This window comes from Zingiber officinale, chromosome 8A (assembly GCF_018446385.1).
Source record: "Zingiber officinale cultivar Zhangliang chromosome 8A, Zo_v1.1, whole genome shotgun sequence".
Classification (NCBI taxonomy): Eukaryota; Viridiplantae; Streptophyta; class Magnoliopsida; order Zingiberales; family Zingiberaceae; genus Zingiber; species Zingiber officinale.
The window spans coordinates 7,856,726-7,875,013 of record NC_056000.1 but is presented as its reverse complement, the minus strand read 5'-3'; the positions used below and the strand labels follow the sequence as shown (position 1 = coordinate 7,875,013).

The 18,288-nt window shown below is 37.3% G+C and overlaps 4 protein-coding genes, 1 long non-coding RNA gene and 2 other non-coding genes across 10 annotated transcripts; 3 read left to right on the top strand and 4 right to left on the bottom strand.

Annotated features, from left to right (window-relative positions):
- Positions 1-112: 112 nt before the first annotated feature.
- On the top strand, positions 113-159 carry LOC122013203. Its single transcript, XR_006120527.1, has one exon. It is a non-coding gene; the product is annotated as a small nucleolar RNA R12 (small nucleolar RNA).
- Positions 160-228: 69 nt separating this feature from the next.
- Positions 229-319, top strand: LOC122013096. The gene has a single exon (XR_006120439.1). It is a non-coding gene; the product is annotated as a small nucleolar RNA SNORD24 (small nucleolar RNA).
- Positions 320-3,526: 3,207 nt separating this feature from the next.
- Positions 3,527-5,248, top strand: LOC122012218 (GATA transcription factor 2-like). Of its 2 annotated transcripts, XM_042568691.1 has the most exons (3): positions 3,527-3,734; positions 3,843-3,938; positions 4,538-5,248. In XM_042568691.1, exons 2-3 carry the CDS (start codon positions 3,867-3,869, stop codon positions 5,165-5,167), a joined length of 702 nt encoding a protein of 233 aa, XP_042424625.1. In that variant the 5' UTR covers positions 3,527-3,734; positions 3,843-3,866; the 3' UTR covers positions 5,168-5,248. The 2 variants fall into 2 exon arrangements, with proteins under 2 accessions (XP_042424625.1, XP_042424626.1); XM_042568692.1 differs by lacking the exon at positions 3,527-3,734 and having other exon boundaries at positions 3,743-3,938.
- Positions 5,249-5,798: 550 nt separating this feature from the next.
- LOC122010480 (YTH domain-containing protein ECT2-like) lies at positions 5,799-8,616 on the bottom strand. Its single transcript, XM_042567021.1, has 5 exons — positions 8,062-8,616; positions 7,187-7,753; positions 6,899-7,111; positions 6,660-6,803; positions 5,799-6,433 (listed from the first exon to the last, which is right to left on the bottom strand). Exons 1-5 carry the CDS (start codon positions 8,614-8,616, stop codon positions 6,188-6,190), a joined length of 1,725 nt encoding a protein of 574 aa, XP_042422955.1. The 3' UTR covers positions 5,799-6,187.
- Positions 8,617-8,677: 61 nt separating this feature from the next.
- Positions 8,678-9,404, bottom strand: LOC122011511. The gene is made up of 2 exons (XR_006119958.1): positions 9,138-9,404; positions 8,678-8,711 (listed from the first exon to the last, which is right to left on the bottom strand). It is a non-coding gene; the product is annotated as an uncharacterized LOC122011511 (long non-coding RNA).
- Positions 9,405-10,387: 983 nt separating this feature from the next.
- LOC122012217 (glutamate dehydrogenase-like) lies at positions 10,388-16,100 on the bottom strand. Of its 2 annotated transcripts, XM_042568689.1 has the most exons (10): positions 15,941-16,100; positions 15,735-15,866; positions 14,963-15,076; positions 14,026-14,247; positions 13,853-13,927; positions 12,905-13,021; positions 11,323-11,573; positions 11,085-11,160; positions 10,912-10,998; positions 10,388-10,689 (listed from the first exon to the last, which is right to left on the bottom strand). In XM_042568689.1, the coding sequence occupies exons 2-10, from the start codon at positions 15,840-15,842 to the stop codon at positions 10,504-10,506; spliced, it is 1,236 nt and encodes a 411-aa protein (XP_042424623.1). In that variant the 5' UTR covers positions 15,843-15,866; positions 15,941-16,100; the 3' UTR covers positions 10,388-10,503. The 2 variants fall into 2 exon arrangements, with proteins under 2 accessions (XP_042424623.1, XP_042424624.1); XM_042568690.1 differs by lacking the exon at positions 15,735-15,866 and having other exon boundaries at positions 15,941-16,096.
- A 732-nt stretch (positions 16,101-16,832) lies between these two features.
- Positions 16,833-18,278, bottom strand: LOC122012216 (40S ribosomal protein S18-like). 2 transcript variants are annotated; one of them, XR_006120160.1, is made up of 3 exons: positions 18,148-18,278; positions 17,462-17,598; positions 16,833-17,113 (listed from the first exon to the last, which is right to left on the bottom strand). XR_006120160.1 is itself a non-coding variant. In XM_042568687.1 (3 exons), the coding sequence occupies exons 1-3, from the start codon at positions 18,047-18,049 to the stop codon at positions 17,035-17,037; spliced, it is 240 nt and encodes a 79-aa protein (XP_042424621.1). In that variant the 5' UTR covers positions 18,050-18,269; the 3' UTR covers positions 16,833-17,034. The 2 variants fall into 2 exon arrangements, 1 of the variants encoding a protein (XP_042424621.1); XM_042568687.1 differs by having other exon boundaries at positions 18,026-18,269.
- Positions 18,279-18,288: the final 10 nt, after the last annotated feature.

Below are 18,288 nucleotides of genomic sequence, written 5' to 3'. Positions count from 1 at the left end.
TGCATTGTCCTTATCTCCTACGGTTCTTTGTTGCATGAGTTGTTAATCACGAGTATTTTTTTTTTCTTTTGGATTTCATCTCTTGACTTGTTATGGATCTTTTCATGCATGATCTTGGATGATGAAAAGAATCATTCGGATTCCCATTGATTTCCAGGACCGTTTTAAATTTGTCGTTTATATATGTGGTTGCAATCTGATTTATATTTTTCGTAAAATGCTTTTGTTAGTCTGTGATGAGGGATTAATATCTGCTACTTTTGATGGCAAATGACAATGGCCATCTGATGATTTTTAGTCCACCAAGATCTCTGAGACTTGTAAGCGTGCTATCACTTGACTCATCTTTATTAAAAGTCAGACTTTCTAAGGCCTTGTAGGTTTTTCCTAATGATAATTTAGCATCATTTCTTCTTTTCCATTACTTCATATCATCTAGTTAAAGATGTTCTCATTTTACTTCAAAAAGGATTAAGGATTAATGATATATTTATGTGGCATATATCATAAAATACGAGAGGAAAGCATAACATATATTCTCCCTGCGTCAGATGGATTCATAAAGGACAGAATGAGAAGAAAGCAGTTGAAACAAATTATCTGCCAGAATACGAACAGCTGTTCATAAGGATTTGTAAAATTAATTATAATTTTAATTTCCAGCAATATATTGTGATCCTTTTTTTTACTAAATAATGAGAATTCAATGCAACTGTGTCCTACCGAGTAATCTTTGATGTGTGTAATCATAGATTCTGCATTCTGTTTCTTTAAATTTCTTGTTCAAAATTTAAATGCTAATATTAACAGTTTGTCTATGACTCTATGATCTCTTTTTGAAATTTCAAAGTGCCCAATTTCAAATACAATTTTGTACAAGAGGACTGGAGTCTTATAGCTTGAGGAATTGAAAGGTGCCCTCCCTCCCGTAAGGCAACAAATATTTATGGCAGTTGCAGAATCATCAAATACACCAGCGATCAAAGAAAATTATGATTCCAAGAATATCATTTCAGGTTTCATTGAGCCTCAGCTTGTCAAGCATGACCAGGGTTCCTTAGTGTTCAATGATGTCAGGGAGCTTATCTGATGTAATGAAGATACGGTGGATAGTTCATGTCTGAGTTCATTGTGGTATTGCTGACTGCCTCAGATGCTATGGTGTAGAGAACCTTGGAAATTAGAGTGCATGCAACTAAGCATCTTTTATACATAGTGCCAGATGTTCATGGCTGAGTTCATCGTGGAATTGATGACTGCATCAGACGCTATGGAGTGGAGAACCTTGGAAATTAGAGAATATGCACCAAAGCATCATATATATACATAGAGCCAGAAGTTCATGTTTGAGATTCATTGTGGAATTGATGATTGCCTCAGATGCTATGGCGTGGAGAACCTTGGAGATTAGAGAGCACGCACTGATACAATGGAGAGCATTGAATAAGGTTAAACTGTGCGATAAAGATCATAGCACTGATAATTAACAACAGAAGAAGAAGAAGAATCCAATGTTATGGTAATTTTCCTAATGCAGTACATTGTTTTGTATATACTTTTTTCTTTCTGAAAATATGTAATTCTTTGAACAAGAAACGAGTATAGTTCTTGAGTGGGGCCGGACTGGTTACCTCCCGGTTCAAAAAAGTACTTGGATTACCAAATATATCAAGGTTGTTACTGTGGCTGTTCCTTTTCATCAACAACAAGAATTGGGATGTTTCAGACATTAAACTTCATAGAAAACGATAGTTTTGGTCATGACTTTATACTATAATTCTGTGCCAGTCGGCATGGGTAAATCTGTCATTTGCTGCTGACAGAAGTGAAGCAGAGGTACGCCAGCACTGCACTGAAATGAATGCTTTCCGGCCACGACCCGACTCTGAATGAAACTTCGCATTTAGTACCACACACTGGTTGTTCTTTGCTCCTTCAAAATTAAATATACCTCTCTCTATTTTTCCAGCTTCCTGTGCCTTATGCAGATAATTGCCTTGGATTAGTGAGGATAGACCAATGGGACCTGGCAATTTTGTTACACTTCCAATTGTATGGAGGTGAAGAAATTCCTTCGGTAGCCGGCTTTGGATGGTGATTATTCTTGGATTATGTGTACCCTACTGTCACATTTCAAAGGCATTGCAAGGGACTCGTTTGTTTTTTCTACTGCTTCAGTTTTGTAATCCTTGTTAGATCATGGCACTGGTACACTAATACAATGTATTTCTTCTCATGTAATACCAGAACTCGTACAACAGCTTCTGAAGAAGTGAGATGCTTTATCAATTTTACTGGTTGAAGTTTATTGATTTAACTCATGGAAGGATGATCCATTACTGAAATTAAACTATTAATACTTAATAAAAGCTAACTAAATTTTTTGAATGTGATCGGGTGATCAAAGTTTCAATTGTGTTTAGCAGCAGCAGGGTTTTTGGGGTGATAGTGCAGGTTGATTTGTAGAGTTTCCTATGCTAATGATGTGCCAGGGTGATTACTTCACTATTTTCAGTCAAATTTGGCTATTTTATCTAGGAAACCCTTGGCATTTATGTTGATTTTTTTCTCAACTACTTCTGTATCTTTCACTAGTACATAGTTCTCTTGAATTATTATTGCAGGCTAGTTCTCTTGAATTATTATTGCAGACCACTAAAGATCATGACATCCTAGCCATATATGTCTTTGACATCCGTTGCTATATAAATTTAAGATGAGAAAAGGGGTCCCTGAATAATGGCTCCAGTACCTCTCCTAGCCAAGCCCATAATCTTGCATGGTATCATTAACCTACAGGTCTTTAACTGATTGCTCAGGAGGCCTTTGGATACTATTCCAACTCACTATGTTCTTTCATGAAATGTTACCATATTTACGTGTACCCTTTAAGAGCCTCAGAGTATTTGAGTTGTGTGCAAAATAGCAATGTTCTTGTTTTTTGTTCTTATCATTTTTTTTTCAGTTCGTCACGCCACAGGAATCTGAAAAGATGAAAATAGATTTAATTTACAGTGGGTCACTCACTGTCAACAGGGAAGCCAAAGAGCTATTTCATGTTTCCTATCTCCATAATGCTGTGATAAATTTGAAAGGGGTAGGCAAAGACAGCTGTGTTCAATTGGAAGCAATGGAGTTTTCCAAACGTGGAGCCTCTTGACAGTAAAATATCATCAAAAATAAAATAAAATCAAAACCCTGTGTAATTGCAGGAGCTTGAGAGGGCCCCAAAGCATGTCTCTTTCTCTTCGCATAATTGATGACACGGTGCAGGTAATTATTTCTCAAATGAGCCTTATCATGCAGCAATTTACCGTATTGTTTTGGATCCAAACATTGCTTCCAGTAATTCTTTTAACAATTTTTTTTTTTTTTTTTTTTTGTATTTTCCACTTGACTCTGGCCTGTTTGATGATTGTTCTAAGTTCAAAAGTATTGTATTTTAATATACACAAGGCTCGCAGCATTGGACTTTGGATCCATAAAGAAAGCAGATTGTGGACTCGTCAGTCACTCATCTCATGGATTCAAAATTTGAAAGGGTGGAGAGATGTATGTCCTCTTATAGAGTGGAGGGAGAGTGATCATCTGTGTGAATGTGTGTGTGGGTGAAAGGGACTTTTTTTCTCCCTCTTTTGGTTGGCTGTGTAATTGTATTATATGGTCTCTAGTCTCTACCGACAAAGAACAGCAAGGAGATAGATAATAAAGGGACGAGAAAAGAGGCAAAGGAGGTAGCTGCTGCCTGTCCCTCCCTATTTTTAAGCCCCTCCTTAATCCACAAGGAACTTAGTATTCAATTCACCACCTCACTCTTCTTCCTTTTTGTTTCTTGTTCTTAGTTTTGGCGAGTTGAGCGGTTTGGAATGGACACCAGCAAGAGTTCTTCCACTGCTGCATCTTCTTCGTTGGGAGACCTCGTTCCTGGCTCATTCATGGTCATTTTTCTTTTCTCATTTGCTGTTCCTTAGAAACGCAAAACAAGCTTCTTTCTCGGTGTTAGTTTCTCTTGTGTTGGGCTTGTAGCGGAAAATTGTGACAGGAGAAAAATGCTTTCTGCGAATTACCACTTTCTTCGATATACATCCATGAATTGTTTTAGTAGAATTGCCAACTTGAATGTGGCTCGATATTTCCATTTAGCTCATCTTCAAGCGCAGGTTTCAAGATATGTTTCAAGAATTGTCACTTCTCCAATGAGCTTGTTTCCCTTCAATTCATAAAGGTCCCATTCTTCTTTGTTTTTCTTTGCATATTTCAGTTTCCCTGTCGACCGAAAAGCAGCTGCATGCAGAAAATTTATTTCACCTCAAGAAACGAATCTTTAAAACTCAGAGGTGCCAGCTTTTGCTTTGTGGACTGCCCTCTTGATTCTTGTTTTCACCTGCTGAAAAATTCATGCCATTGTAATTAATTATTTTATATAGCTCACTTGATGGTTCTTCATTCTTGTTTTTCCAATTTTAACTTTTTCATCTTCTGAAAATTCGTGCCATTGTAATCATACAGCTCACTTGATTATGTGCCATGCTCACAGGAAGAGGAAGAAGAATGGCTATCCATATATGTGGAGGACTGCTTCTCGAGCGCCACATCCTACAACAACTTCAACCTTCTTCCAACCTCACCGCCGTCACAAACCCCCAATCCTTCCTCCAAACCGCTGCTCCCGCTTGCAGCGACGGCTTCAACCAAGAGCAGAACCCGAAAGAGGAGGAGAATTTCCCCAGCAGATCACTCAAATCTGTCCCTCAGCATGAGCTCAGACCCACCCCTACTGCACCAGGTCCACTGGCTTGCAGACAGCGAGCTCCTCATCCTCCCCAAGCAGAAGGAACAACAGCCAGAAGAGGAAGAAGAGCAAGAGGAAGAAGAAGAAGTGAAGGCAGCTCCAAGAGAAGCACTGAAAGGAGGAGGAGGAGAAGGGCAGGCAAGGAGGTGCAGTCATTGTCTGTCACAGAAGACCCCGCAGTGGAGGGCAGGGCCACTGGGGCCCAAGACGCTGTGCAATGCATGTGGAGTGAGGTTCAAGTCAGGGAGGCTGCTCCCTGAGTACAGGCCAGCCAAGAGTCCTACTTTTGTGAGCTGCAAGCACTCCAACTCACACAAGAAGGTGATGATGATGAGGATGGCCTTGATGATGCCTTCCAATTCCAACTCAACCTAGTTGCTCCTCATATATATGCAGACCTATATATACATATATTTTGCAAAGAGTCCTACTTTTGTGAGCAAGACGAAGAAGAAGTTTCGCAGAAGTTACGCAGATATGTTGTATGTAAACTAGTATATATTTTGCACATCTAGCAATAGACTTCTGTTTGTGAACTTAAAAAGCGCTTTCAACCCACAGAAAGCAGTGCTGAATATCTGATGCCTTCAAATTCTTAATGAACAAGGATGGTTTTGTTTTTGCACAGCAAGGTGGAGCTTCAGCTTAGTGCTCACGCAATGTGATGCGAACATACTACAATTCTTTGACAACTGCTGGCTTTTAAGTACGAACTGTGTATCTTTAGTGTCTACTTTGAACCAAAGTCATGAGGATGGTTGGTTTATCTATTTACTAAGAAATATTATAATCGAATTTATTGCTTTTTTAAAAAAATACAGACATGGTTTGATTTCATTGGTTTCCAATACCATAGAAGAACTATCTTTTCAAATTCAAATTTTTTATTTGAATTGAATTAAAACATATACATAAAACATGTTTGGCCCACGCCACATAATCAACACAATTATTGATTATGAGAACATCCACTAAAATCCACATCAGGTGCAAAAGAACATCTACATAACCAAAAGGAAAGATTTATTCAGATTAATCTGCAGGCCAAAGAGCTACAAAGATGAGATGAGAAAACAGCGCCCATAAGCAACATTTAACCAAAGCGGTCCTTGCAAAAGAAATACGCAGCAGAAAATACACACTATTAAGAGCAGAGAAAACAGGTCTATTGCCTCTAATACTATGAAACTTAACCCCCCCAATAAACTACCTAAGGGACAGCTTAGAAAACAAACTCCATATCAAATATTAAGATGGAATAAGATAAACTACAGCTTTTCTACAATGCAGTGGCCGACATAGACCTAAAGCATACACGCCCACCGCCTGGTGCCCCAGTTTTTTGATCAAGTCTTAACACCATAGTTGAAGGTGCGGGAGGTTTGGCAGATTAACTTAGTACCCATTAGCTATACCGTTAGCCACAGCACGCTTCTCAGTCACTGGTTTAGCATCCTTTGGAGCAACGCCAGCTACAACAGGGATACCATTTTTTTCTGATAAAGTGAATTCTGCAAGTGCATTTTGTGAAGATTCTTTCTTCAAAATTGAAACTACTTCCAAGGGCTTCTGCAACCCAGGCTTCCCATTGGCCGAGTCCTTATCTTTTTCATCAAAAATGACTGGTTTTCCATCCACGACCTGAAATGAAAATAACACGGATGGGTATAAAAAAAAGATGGCTAACAATCCTACATGGAGATGAAAATTCCCACACAGGCACTTGATATGAGTTTCAGAAAGGAAATTTATGGAACTGAGTCATTGAACTATTAATTCACTGCAAACGTGCATTAGTTGCTAAATTATTATCAGCATAAACCAGTTTATGCATTGCATATCATAAGTATAAAAGACATGGCCATGCCTTCTGTAACTGCTGTTGCTTTGGTCTCTTTTCTAGCATCACCTTCTGTCGGGTCTCATAAAAAACAAAATCATCGAGAATTGATGTCTTGCTCGCATGTTCAGTGAAGAGCTTGAGTAGTTGAAGTCCTTGTTCGAGCTTCACCTAAGGGAAAAAACAAGTTGATAAAAAATGATACTTCACAGCTGTCGGGTACATCCTTACCTCCTGAGTTGATAAAAAATGATACTTTTCCTTACCTCCTGAGTGTCCCTACTGTTTGTCACTGGTTTGTTGTCATTGTTTTCCAAAGTAATGTGCTTTAGAATGCTATTGGGTACATCCTTTACAATATGCCACTTAACAGGGAAACACCCTATCCACTTGTCCTGCTGCCAATAATCTAATGTTTTGCTGAAATCAACCGGACCAACCATCTCCGCCACACCTACAAACTGTCCACTTGTGTTGACCTATAATGCAAAAATATACTCAATTCACTCAGGAACACCAAGAATAATAAAGTGTAACATAAAATTAATTCTTACAGAGAACAATAAAAACACTGGGCATTCATTTGTCTTCTCCTTAGATTCCTGATAAGCACCATCAAGCTTCTTGTTCCCATGGGGAGTGCTAGACCAAACATTGTACTTGACACTCTTGTGAATATCATCCTCACTGTAAGATTTTATAATAAAAAACTTGGCATCTGAATACATTACAGAGAAATCCAGCTTGTTGAATTGATCTTTATCAGGAACTTCAGAAGAGTCCTGGACATTTGTAGGAAGACTTTGTCCCCTGGCTGCAACAGAAAAGTTAGGCCCAAATCCCTTCTGATTTCTGAAATGACCTGCCCTCGGTCCTTTATTAAGCTCACTTAGTCCTTCTAAGTTCTCATTACCATAGCCACTGAAACCATTGACCTGGCATCTATGCTTATACTTGTTATCCATGGACATTACCCATCTTCCATTCATGCTAGAGTCATAGATATTTGAACGGAAATTCTGATTACCTCTGAATCCATTAGCATTCTGGCCATACATTCTATTATTAGAATACATCTTGTTCACTATCCCAGGTGCTGATGATCTTGGAGTATGCATTCCCTGGCAAAATCATATTCATAAGATATTATAACTAAACAACAAATAGAAAATCACAAGTGCCAAATAGAATCAAATCTGAATTTTAGTATGCTTCAGCTTAACATGATGATTGACAAGTAGACCTAAAGTAATAGTTCAGTGAAATATTTGGTTTGCTGCAAGCTAGATTATGATTACCAAGATGAAGTTATAACAGAATGTAAGCATGCGCATGCCACATTTTCTTACATATATGGCCCTACTCAGTTTCATCAAAAACAACAAATATATCAGTTAACAGACAAGATACTAATTTGCATAATACATACTGTAAGATGAGGAAGGTGATGGAGATTCTGATTTCTTGTGGATGTAGTATTTCCAATATGAGAAATCATTGAAGAACCATTGTTAGCGGAAGTTGGTCTCTGTGGCCCATCAGGAAACATGGAACTGTCATACCATGAAATAGGCGACCACATGCCATCATAACCAAATCTTGGATCCTGGTAGCCTGAAGATGGATTTGCACCAGGTAAGGTGCCTTTACCAAACGAGCCCATGGCATTTGATGGCGCATACTGTTGGTTTGGTTTTGCTTTTGTTGTTCCATTGTTGGTATTTGGGCTTGCTTTAGCAGTTCCATTAGAATTAGCTTTCGTTGTATCTACTGGAATAGGAGGAAGATCAATGGCAGTAGCTGTAGAAACATCTCCTTTCAAACTAGGATTTTGGCTTGGTGTGTATGGTGCACTGGTGGGTGTTAGTGGCTGGTAATATGTAGCAGGGAACTGGTAATGTTGGGGTGTGTATAGTTGATTATTGTGCCCCATAGTTGGTGCTGGGGAACCAGGAGAAGGATACGGACTATAGCATAGCCACATATCCGTGGATGGTACATATATCCTCAAAACCCCAACGGCGTTGTCATTTTTAATTGTAGAGTCCAGAGATAACTTTTGCATAAGATCTGCAGATTCTGAGACACAGGTTAAAGAACAAACAAAAATTGACAAGGTATGACCCAATAGTTATAGAACTCAACCCAGTATGAATCACATAAAAAAAAAGTTGATTTCATACCAAGTTTCAGATTGTGAATAGGAATATCAACGAAATAGAAACCATAGATCACCTTAAAAGGTATTCCTTCGCAGGATTAACATAATAAAACACATGACAAAAATCCCTTACACTAGGAAAAACAACCACCCCAGGATACCACCGTTCAACTTTATCATAATTGAAGCTTCCGATTCAAAAATAACGCAGACAGAAACCTAAATAAACAACGCAGAGAAGCAAAATCGAATTTTTAAATAAAAAACTAGCAACAAAACAACAAAACAAACGGATCACATGAGGTAAGGTAACACTAAATCGATTCCCATGTAAGGAAGGATACGGTCGGCGGGAGTGGGAAGAGCCACGGTCGCCATCAGCAGATCTGCAGGTAGACCACGGGATCGAAGAAGCGAGCTGTTCCGGGAGGATCAGATGGCCCAGACCCTGGAGAGGGCAGAGACGGAGGAGGATAACCCTAGGAAAAGGAAGGAGGTGAGCGCCGCCACAGGAGGGGGGAAGAAAAGGAGGGTTTTGGTCTCGAAGTGGAGCTGATCAAATACTCACAGCTTTCGCTTGAGCCCGATCTAACTCAACCCACTCTTGGAATCTACCCATTGACCCAGTTCGATACACTATGCCTAAAAGACTGCACCGTCGTGGGACCCTCCTCGATTCCGTGGAAATTGGCTAATCATTAGTCTGGTAAACATCCCGGGTGCATAGTTTCTTTTTTGCTTTCTTTCCTTTAGCACAAAGATCATTTCCAAAATAGGAAAAGATTTTGCTGTTCTTTTAAATTTACTTAACGGATAAAAATAAGCAGCTTACAATTTCTGTTTTTCTAAAGAAACAAAAATTTAAAATAAATTTTATACAATATTTTATATTAACTTATTATAAAGCAATGTGGATGTGGATTTCTCCAAACTAATCATCTTCACACGAAGTCATTGGAAAATGAAAAACAAATATAGCGATAATTACTAGTGTGTTATACTCTTCAGTGTGAAAGTTTCTTGTCAAAAACTAATAAAATTCAAGTCATTTTTGGTTCTTTTGATTTAATAACAATTATTAAGTACAGATGAATAGAAACAAACTTAAACTTCTCATACTATTGAGTGCATGATGCTCCTTTCATTTCATTTATACTGGTATACAATTATCGCTCACTCCAAGTTATGAGTAGTACTGGTTCTATGATAAGATACATGTATAGGAAAAGTTGACATTTAATAAGGTATTTTATACTCGTCCATGTACATCCTTGCTATCGCATCAAAGTTTTCAATAATGGATAAGAAGCGTGGAGGAGAGTGGAGACCACAATGGCACTTGATCTACCACCAGCAGTGCATTTAAAAAGGAATATAAAAGCCTGGAAAAATTGGAAAGTGACAATCAATTACACTTAAAGGCTGTTCTTTTGGGCCAAACAAATAAGCACAAAGTGGATGGTATTAGAATGGACATATATACCACAGTTCGTTCAACAATTATGTGTTTTCATTTATGTCTAGATCTTTATTTTTGTTAGCCTCTCTGAAAAACAAGTTCATTTTTGCAAACCACATGGCTTACGATTGATGCTCATCAAACAAACTCAACCTGGGGTATTATTTAAAATCAGTTTGTTTCAGCAGATAACTTATTTCTTGTACTGAGTTATCATTTTGCTGCAACAAGGCAACACAAAAGCTTAGCAATCAAGCTTCCCATCCTCGAAGAACAGTTGCTCGTGCAACTCGGTTGACTCCAAGAGTAAAAGCTCCCATGCGTAGATCACAGTTGTAGGTCTTGCACATCTCCTTCATATTGTTGAAGGCTCTGATAATGTATGTTCTCAGTTCAGCATTCACCTTCTCTTCATCCCACATGAATCCTTGGATATTCTGAAAAGGGAATGGAAAAAGAAAAAAAAAAAATCAAACTCTTTTAGAACTTTGTCGGATGCAAATTTTAAGGATGATAACTAATGCTTATTTATCTACACCCCTTTGTATTTTTAGAGAAAAGAGAACATGATATCCATCAGTTGGTTGCACATGAAATCTGTGATTGGATTGTTACAAGCTAAGCATGGAGTATGAAGAGTACTGGAACTAACAACTAACCTGAACCCACTCAAAATAACTGACAGTAACTCCGCCAGAGTTGGCATATATATCTGGAAGAATGACGACACCTTTCTTTGATAAGATCTAAAACAGGAGGCAAAAAGTTAACTAGCTGGCTATACCAGCAACTATGCTTTTGACCAATGAGAGGATTAAAACTTGGGTATCACCTCATCAGCTTCAGGATCAGTTGGATGATTTGCAGCCTCAACAATGAATTTGGCCTTTATGTCATTCGCATTTTCCCTTAGGATTGACAAAAGAAGAAAAAGTTTCTCAGATCATGAAAACTTCCAAGGAGAAGAAACAATCTAATTTATTCCCAGTGATCTCAGATGTTTCTTAAAACTACAAATAAGTAGATTATAAGGTAGAACAATTTACAGAAAGAATCAAATGATAAAAAACCTGTTAATCACACCACCAAGTGCTGCAGGAATGAGAACATCACAGTCTTCAATTAGCAAAGAACCTGGATCGATGGGTTCTCCGCCAGTGAAGCCTCTAATTCCATGATTCTCTGATGAATGTTTTAGCAATTCTTTTATGTTCAGACCTTTACTGTTCTTAATTGCCCCAGTGACATCACTAACAGCAATCACCTGACCACCAGCTTCACTAATGAGTTGGGCTGCCCATGATCCAACATTACCAAAGCCCTGAATTTGAAGACAACGAGATCTTCATCAATAAATAAGTTAGCGAAACGGATTGGTAATGGTTTCACAATCTGAACTAGTACATTATCCTAGCCCCAACAGAAAAATGTGTCGATTGTATAGTATGATTCAATTTTAATGATTTATGAATCAAAAAATGACATTGAAACACCAAACTGAGAGCGAAATTCATTATGATGATCAAAGCAAAAAGAAAAAGATATGAACAAGTAAAACTGTATGTAAGAGCAAGACAGGTAAGCCCATCTGTTCATGTATTAAGAATAATGAGATTTTGAAAATTTCAAGCAAATGTGGATAATGAATATATATGACAGAAATGACCACAAACAAACAAATCATCAACAAAAGTAATAACAGATTATGTTCTAACGTATAATTTCATAGATCTTTATTCATTTCTTTTCTGATTTACATGATGCTATGTTTGAATTATAGTTCATATTACTATACTACTTGCAGGGCTAAAAATAGGGCACTAAACTTAAATCCTAAGTTACAAATCATCCAAAGAATGCCAGTACCTAAAGCTCAACATTTGAAACAAGCTTCGCTCAAGAGAGCTGCTTTACCAACGGTGTTAGTTGCATTTTAATTCCATAGTTACAGAAACAAAAGGCAATTCTAGTATATCAATTATGGGCTCCACTTTATGGTTCTTTTTTCAGGTACAAAAGGCAAAACAAATTTTTTACTTTAGTCAACAGGAACTAGATTGCTATTTAGCAGACTATAGCTCCCAAAAACCTTTGAACTTCATTTTGTTATATCTAGGTGCTAAACCTAATTATTATCAATGGTCTATTTTCCATATGCCTTAAGATCCAAACCAATAGTTTTCCCATGAATTCACCAGTTTTTTTGATGTTCTCTTTAGTCTCTATGACAATCTGGTCCATCAAACATTGCAGACCTTCTGTCTATTTGATAAAATTCTTTTTCTTTACAGAAGGATCGAAGATCACAATAATTTCTTTAAAATTTCTTATTTTATAAAAAAAGGGCAGCCCGATGCACGAAGCTCCCGCCATGCGGGGTTCCGGGGAAGGATCCACGCAGCCTTAGCCTACTTTTTGTAAGAGACTGTTTTCAGGATTTGAACCCGTGACCTTTTGGTCACAACAACTTCCTATTATATAAAAGTTCTTATTTTATATAATTAAAAATTTCCTTCTAATTAACTTTAGTTTTGACAATTGATTTGTGAAACTCAAAATTAGCAACTAGGCGCGTAGAGAAGTTGCAGTAGCAACTAGCATCTAGTTGTTACTGCAACTTGTAAGAGCTATACAAAAAAAGCATAGCTTTACCTGTATCACAAAGCGCTGATCTTCAAGCCTCTTTCCATGCTCCTCTAGTAGAACTTCTGTGGCAAACAGCACCCCCCTTCCAGTAGCTGCTTCTCTACCAAGAGATCCTCCAAGATCCTAAAGGAAAAGAAAATTCTTCATATCACAAGGTAATAATAAACTATACAGTATCTGAATTTTGAAATGACAGCTTTTTCACTTATGCTTTAAGAAACACAATGAAGAAATTACTTTAGAATTGATTAGTTTACAAAGTTTAAAACAAGAAATTGTATTTCCCTGAAAAGCATTAGTAACACATAAAGTCAAGATGAAATAACTGAATTCATTTCATATTGAGCATTGAACATGAAAGTCCACATTAACCTTTGAAAATACTACTTTCTGGATTTATTTCATCATTTCAACCATCTTATCATTATTTATAGAATAAATCCTTCCTTTCCACTTGCCCAGAAAGATGCCCACTGAATAGAAATAGATACAAGAAATCACCAGTCCTTTTACTTCCATCGGGTTTTAATTCCCAAACCTTTATTTGATGTATGTGATAGGATAGCTTTGACTTGATTGTTGAGAAACTCAAGTAAAACCAGTAGCAAGCTCACATACAAGAAAATAGTAGTCAATGTAATAAAATGACTTAATTGGAATGACTATTACAAGTGATAGCCTCGCATAGAATCCAAATAGAGAGATAAGATTCATATAGCTGGCCTAAATAGTTAGGACAAACACAGTTTGTGATGACAGTGATATATGGCAACAACAACAACAACCAAGCCTTTTCCCACTAGGTGGGGTCGGCTGTATGAATCCTTTTACGCCATTAGTACTGATACATTTTTGCAGTTAACAAGAATATGGGCAGTGTATTTGCAACATAATAGACACTTAAAATTTATATTTAGAAACTCTGCGATTGTGGTATCACTTTAGTGAACTTACAACAGGTTTTCCAGTAACAACTGCTGGTGAATAACCATGAAACTTTGAGTACTCGTCCAGTATCCAAGCCATTGTCTGTAGGCATTCCCACATACAACAATTAGACTGGTACACAAGTATAGTATATTATCGATTAGCTCCAGAAAATGAAAAAGAAATTAGCTTAAATTAACCTGTGAATTAGTCCCCATATCAGGTGCTGGAACATCTGTGTGAATGCCAATCAAATCATGTATCTTCTGAGTGAAAACTCTAGTAAGTCTCTCAAGTTCAGATTTACTAAGTTTCCCCGGAGTGCACCCGATTCCACCTTTAGCACCTCCATATGGAATATTTGCTACAGCCGTTTTCCAAGTCATCAATTGTGCCAAAGCATTAACCTCATCTGGATCAACCTATAGTATCATGTCAAATTAAATAAGAAATGATGTGACAACATCTGCTGGAATGTATCTATAGACAATAACTACAGTTACTCAGTGAGTAAGATAAATCAGTATATTAAACTAGTAAAATTTAAAATGAGAATGGAGTTATTGTCCACAAGTATATATACATTCACTCCAATTTTTCGTATGTTCAAGTATAGTAATTCAAAAGAATAGCAACATCCTTACAACGAAGAAATACACCAAGATGAAATTCTCAGATAAGTAAAAAAACACTTGAGCGTCCTTTCCTTTTTCCAATAAACAAAATTATATGCACAAAGACCACATGCAGCATGCATTTCCTCCTCTATGAACAAGTAAACTAACTCAGTATTTTAAATAGGTTAAACAAGTGAAAATAATTATAATTTATCTAGGTATGCAGCAAGATTACCTGCAGTATGCCATTAAGGACAATCCCAAAAAGTAAAAACAATTGCTAAAAATCGGTATTCCATAATGAGTTCAAAGTAGTGTAATGTTCTTGGCAGCAGTGAGTGTAGCTTCTTTCTCCATTTTTTTTTAAATGGATCACAGGACGACCGACCCTTTGAGACCAATGTTAATCAAGCTTCTAATGAATTTTTCCAGAAAGTGACTTCTGATATCATTATGCAAATCAATTAATTCGGCAGGGAAACAAAAGGGATGAATATGAGAGCTTGGCTTGAACACCCACCTCATGGTGGTATCTGATACCTCCCTTCATAGGGCCTCTGGCATTATCATGTTGCACTCTGAATCCAACAAATGACGCTAAAGTACCATCATCTTTTGGGATTGTGCACTCAACCTGCATTGAAATTTGAGGTGGTCAAACAAATAACACAGTGTTCGCAGTACTATCCTCTTTGTTCCAGAAGATAAGTGTTGAATTCACTAAATAATAGCCATCAAAGGAAATGATAGGTCAGACAGATGAATGTTTATTGTCAAAGATCAACATGTTCAGCATTAGTATTCTAATTTAACGCAAAAAGATAAATTACTTAAAAATTTGAAACCAGTCATTATAATCATTTCAATAAGTTGGCTTACATAAGATTGTAGATAATACTGATGTTGCTAGTTTGGCATCAGCTAAAGTATAAAGGATAGTACATATATAATTGTAGGCGACGGCATTGATCCATAAGGCTTGGGGTCAGATACTAGAGAGAAAAAAGGTTTAATAAAAGAAAACCTTTCTAGAAATAGATATTTTATGTCAGATAGGACAATGCCTTTAATCCAGATATGCAAACAAAGCTAGAACTTTATAAGCACAAATTAGTGCCTCTCCAGAACAAATTGTTGAAGAAGTGTAACTTAGTGTGGAACCTTGAAAGTAGGACCAAGCCAACATGGCTGGATTTTTTTTTGGGGAGGCATAAACATAAGTTCAGATAAAAGGAACTGGTACAAAATTTGTTCAGCAGACAAAAATTGTGATCGTATCATAGCTTCCTTACTTTTATTTCTCTGAATGGAATAAGCAGACTTTTCTCCAGCTTAGAGTCCAAGCCCAGCAGCTTGGCAGCCTGCTTGAAATTTCTACTTGTTGCAGCTAATGCATTCATCTTTTCTTTTTCAATATTCCACAACTTCAAAATCACAAAAAGCGAAGATTCTTACATAGCTTAACAGTTTTGCTCTAAATCAGTGCATGGGTTCTTACCAAAGCCAAGTGCGAACCAAACTGCTTATGGAATTTTCGCAATATCGAATTAGGCAGTGCAGATCTGAAAATGGTGTGTGGTTGGTTCTGAAACAAGAGGGAAGAAGGTTTAGCACTTGGGGAGTTGGGTAATTATCGCAATGTACGATTAGCGACAGCACAAAAGTCTTGAGCAATAAATGCGTGGCAATGTACAATTAGTTAATGAACAATGGCCCATGCCATGAATTAAAAATCTAATCCTGGAGTGTAAATACAAGATAAGGCAAGATTTTCTCAGAAAAGTAATAAATAATAAAACTAACAGACCCAACACATGGCTGCCACCTATTGCTGATGAAAGTTTGGTGACAAGTCAAAGGTTAGCGAATAACTCGCCAGGAAATTAAGCTCGCCAAATTCATATAAATGTCACATGTTCCATATGTTGGCCATGCATTATTGCGTGACCTTATCTACACATCCATGGGCCTCCAATATTAACACCATTTTCCTATTACTTCTCCAACAATTTCTTGCAATTATTGTCGGCAGTTGTTTGAATCATTCAACCATGGAAATCACAGCACCACGAGCTTCGTCGTGAAGATGAAACTACTTTTGGAGGAAATTAAGAAGATAGACTATTAAAATAGACAAACGTAAAATACTTATAATGCTAATTCTTGCCTCCTTGATTTAACCATCTTCATCCTCGTCAATAGCACTGACATCGTTTAATCATCCTTGCGAAGTGCAGTGAACAAGCATTCGATAATTAATCATCCTTTAAGATAACTGTTTGACTCCAAATCATCATAGAATCACATTCCTGACTTCCACTATTTTTTTTTTTGGAATTAAAGGAAGGTGAGAATGTAATGCGTACCTCAAAATTCATACGCTCGCGGTGTAAACACAACTCAGTTCAACTTGATAGATTCAACACTTCTAACAAATGTAAAATTATAATACAGTTTTTGATTAATAATGGGCTCTAGTAAAGCAGATTGAAATGAATCCAAAGACCGACGGACATGAAATTGTGGTCAATGCACAACCAAACAATTGGACTACTAACGCGGAACATGAAGGACTCGAAGAGACGTTTGAGTTCATCGCTTCTTCGAGACATCAACAGTCTTTCCCAGGCCTACAAAACGTTTGAGTTCAGCAGCAGATAGCTCACCAGCACTACAAAATGTTGCGCATGTCGATTAGATCCTAGAAGAAGATAGCACACAAGGCAAATTCAATTGGATAGTTTAAGCGAAGTTCAGCTTGGAGCATTAAAATAAAGTGTTGGCAATTTCTTTCGACAAATATTAGACAACACGCGGATACTCGTAATAGAATGAACAACTTGTGGAGAAACGCATCGGTAGAGTTTCAAATAAACAAATCAGGAAGAAAGGGGCCGATAAAACTTCGAATTCCAAATATCGGGATCATCTTGAATGAACATTCGTCAAAACTTAGCTCAAAATATCAAATATAAACTCGCTTAGAAGACCCCAATTTTGTACTTCATAAAAGAAGAACCTTTTGTTCATATTGATGTCGGCAATGTTGGCGAAGCGGTGACCGATACACTCGATGAAGGTGAGGGTGAACATGATCCTCTGCTTCCCATCGACGTTCCTCTCTCTCTCTCTGCGACGGCGAAGCAGATGGTCCATCTGCAAAGCAGTATCTCAATTACAAAGAAAAGGGGTTCCTAAGAGTCACCCACCATTTGTGACATAAAGGAGCAGAAAAGAACGGATTAACAAAACTAGAAACCAGCCTTCAAATCCTTATAATAGATATAAACAAATTACAAATAGGTTTAATTACTTTTAAAAATATTTATCTAATTTATCGTCCGCGATATTGAACTAGCTTGAATAAATCCTACCATTATGGGCCTGCACACATAAATACAAAAGAAAAATATTAAACTAAAAATTAGCCTTTTTTACATGATATATGATCAGTGCCTTAGCACCCACAAAAGAACGCCAATGAGATTGAATGACAAAGGGCATGTGGAAAACAATCATAAAATCCACTGATCAAAATAATATTCATTTGCTAAGTATGTTATCAAAACTTACGAGAACATACTTTAGACTGCCTATGAAAAACCATGGCATGTTTAAAATGTTGTATCAAATAGTGTAGATGCAAGGCGTCCCAACAAATGCATCAAAAGGCTGTAAACTCTACAGAATGAATGGATTGAATACCACAAATGTGTGTCATTAGGATCTAACCGATGGATGACCAAATTCCTACAGAAAATGAGACATCTTTCCGTATTTGTCATCCCTACACGAGAAGCCTCTTCCAGCCAGCAATACATGGAGCTTCAGCATCCCTACACGAGA

Bases quoted from the DNA above. Each gene is read 5' to 3' on its own strand.
- LOC122012218 (XM_042568691.1), top strand. From the start codon at position 3,867: ATGGACACCAGCAAGAGTTCTTCCACTGCTGCATCTTCTTCGTTGGGA. The intron at 3,939-4,537 runs GTCATTTTTCTT...CCATGCTCACAG, and splicing joins TCGTTCCTGGCTCATTCATG to GAAGAGGAAGAAGAATGGCT.
- LOC122012217 (XM_042568689.1), bottom strand. From the start codon at position 15,842: ATGAATGCATTAGCTGCAACAAGTAGAAATTTCAAGCAGGCTGCCAAG. The intron at 13,022-13,852 runs GTAAGTTCACTA...CTTTTCCTTTAG, and splicing joins TTGTTACTGGAAAACCTGTT to GATCTTGGAGGATCTCTTGG. The intron at 11,574-12,904 runs GTAAAGCTATGC...CTTCAAATTCAG, and splicing joins ATCAGCGCTTTGTGATACAG to GGCTTTGGTAATGTTGGATC.
- LOC122010480 (XM_042567021.1), bottom strand. From the start codon at position 8,616: ATGTGGCTATGCTATAGTCCGTATCCTTCTCCTGGTTCCCCAGCACCA. The intron at 7,754-8,061 runs GTATGTATTATG...TGATTTTGCCAG, and splicing joins ATCACCTTCCTCATCTTACA to GGAATGCATACTCCAAGATC. The intron at 6,434-6,659 runs GCATGGCCATGT...TTTTCATTTCAG, and splicing joins AGCAACAGCAGTTACAGAAG to GTCGTGGATGGAAAACCAGT.
- LOC122012216 (XM_042568687.1), bottom strand. From the start codon at position 18,049: ATGGTTTTTCATAGGCAGTCTAAA. The intron at 17,599-18,025 runs GTATGTTCTCGT...ACTGCTTTGCAG, and splicing joins TTTTTCATAGGCAGTCTAAA to ATGGACCATCTGCTTCGCCG. The intron at 17,114-17,461 runs GTTCTTCTTTTA...AACATTTTGTAG, and splicing joins GACATCAATATGAACAAAAG to TGCTGGTGAGCTATCTGCTG.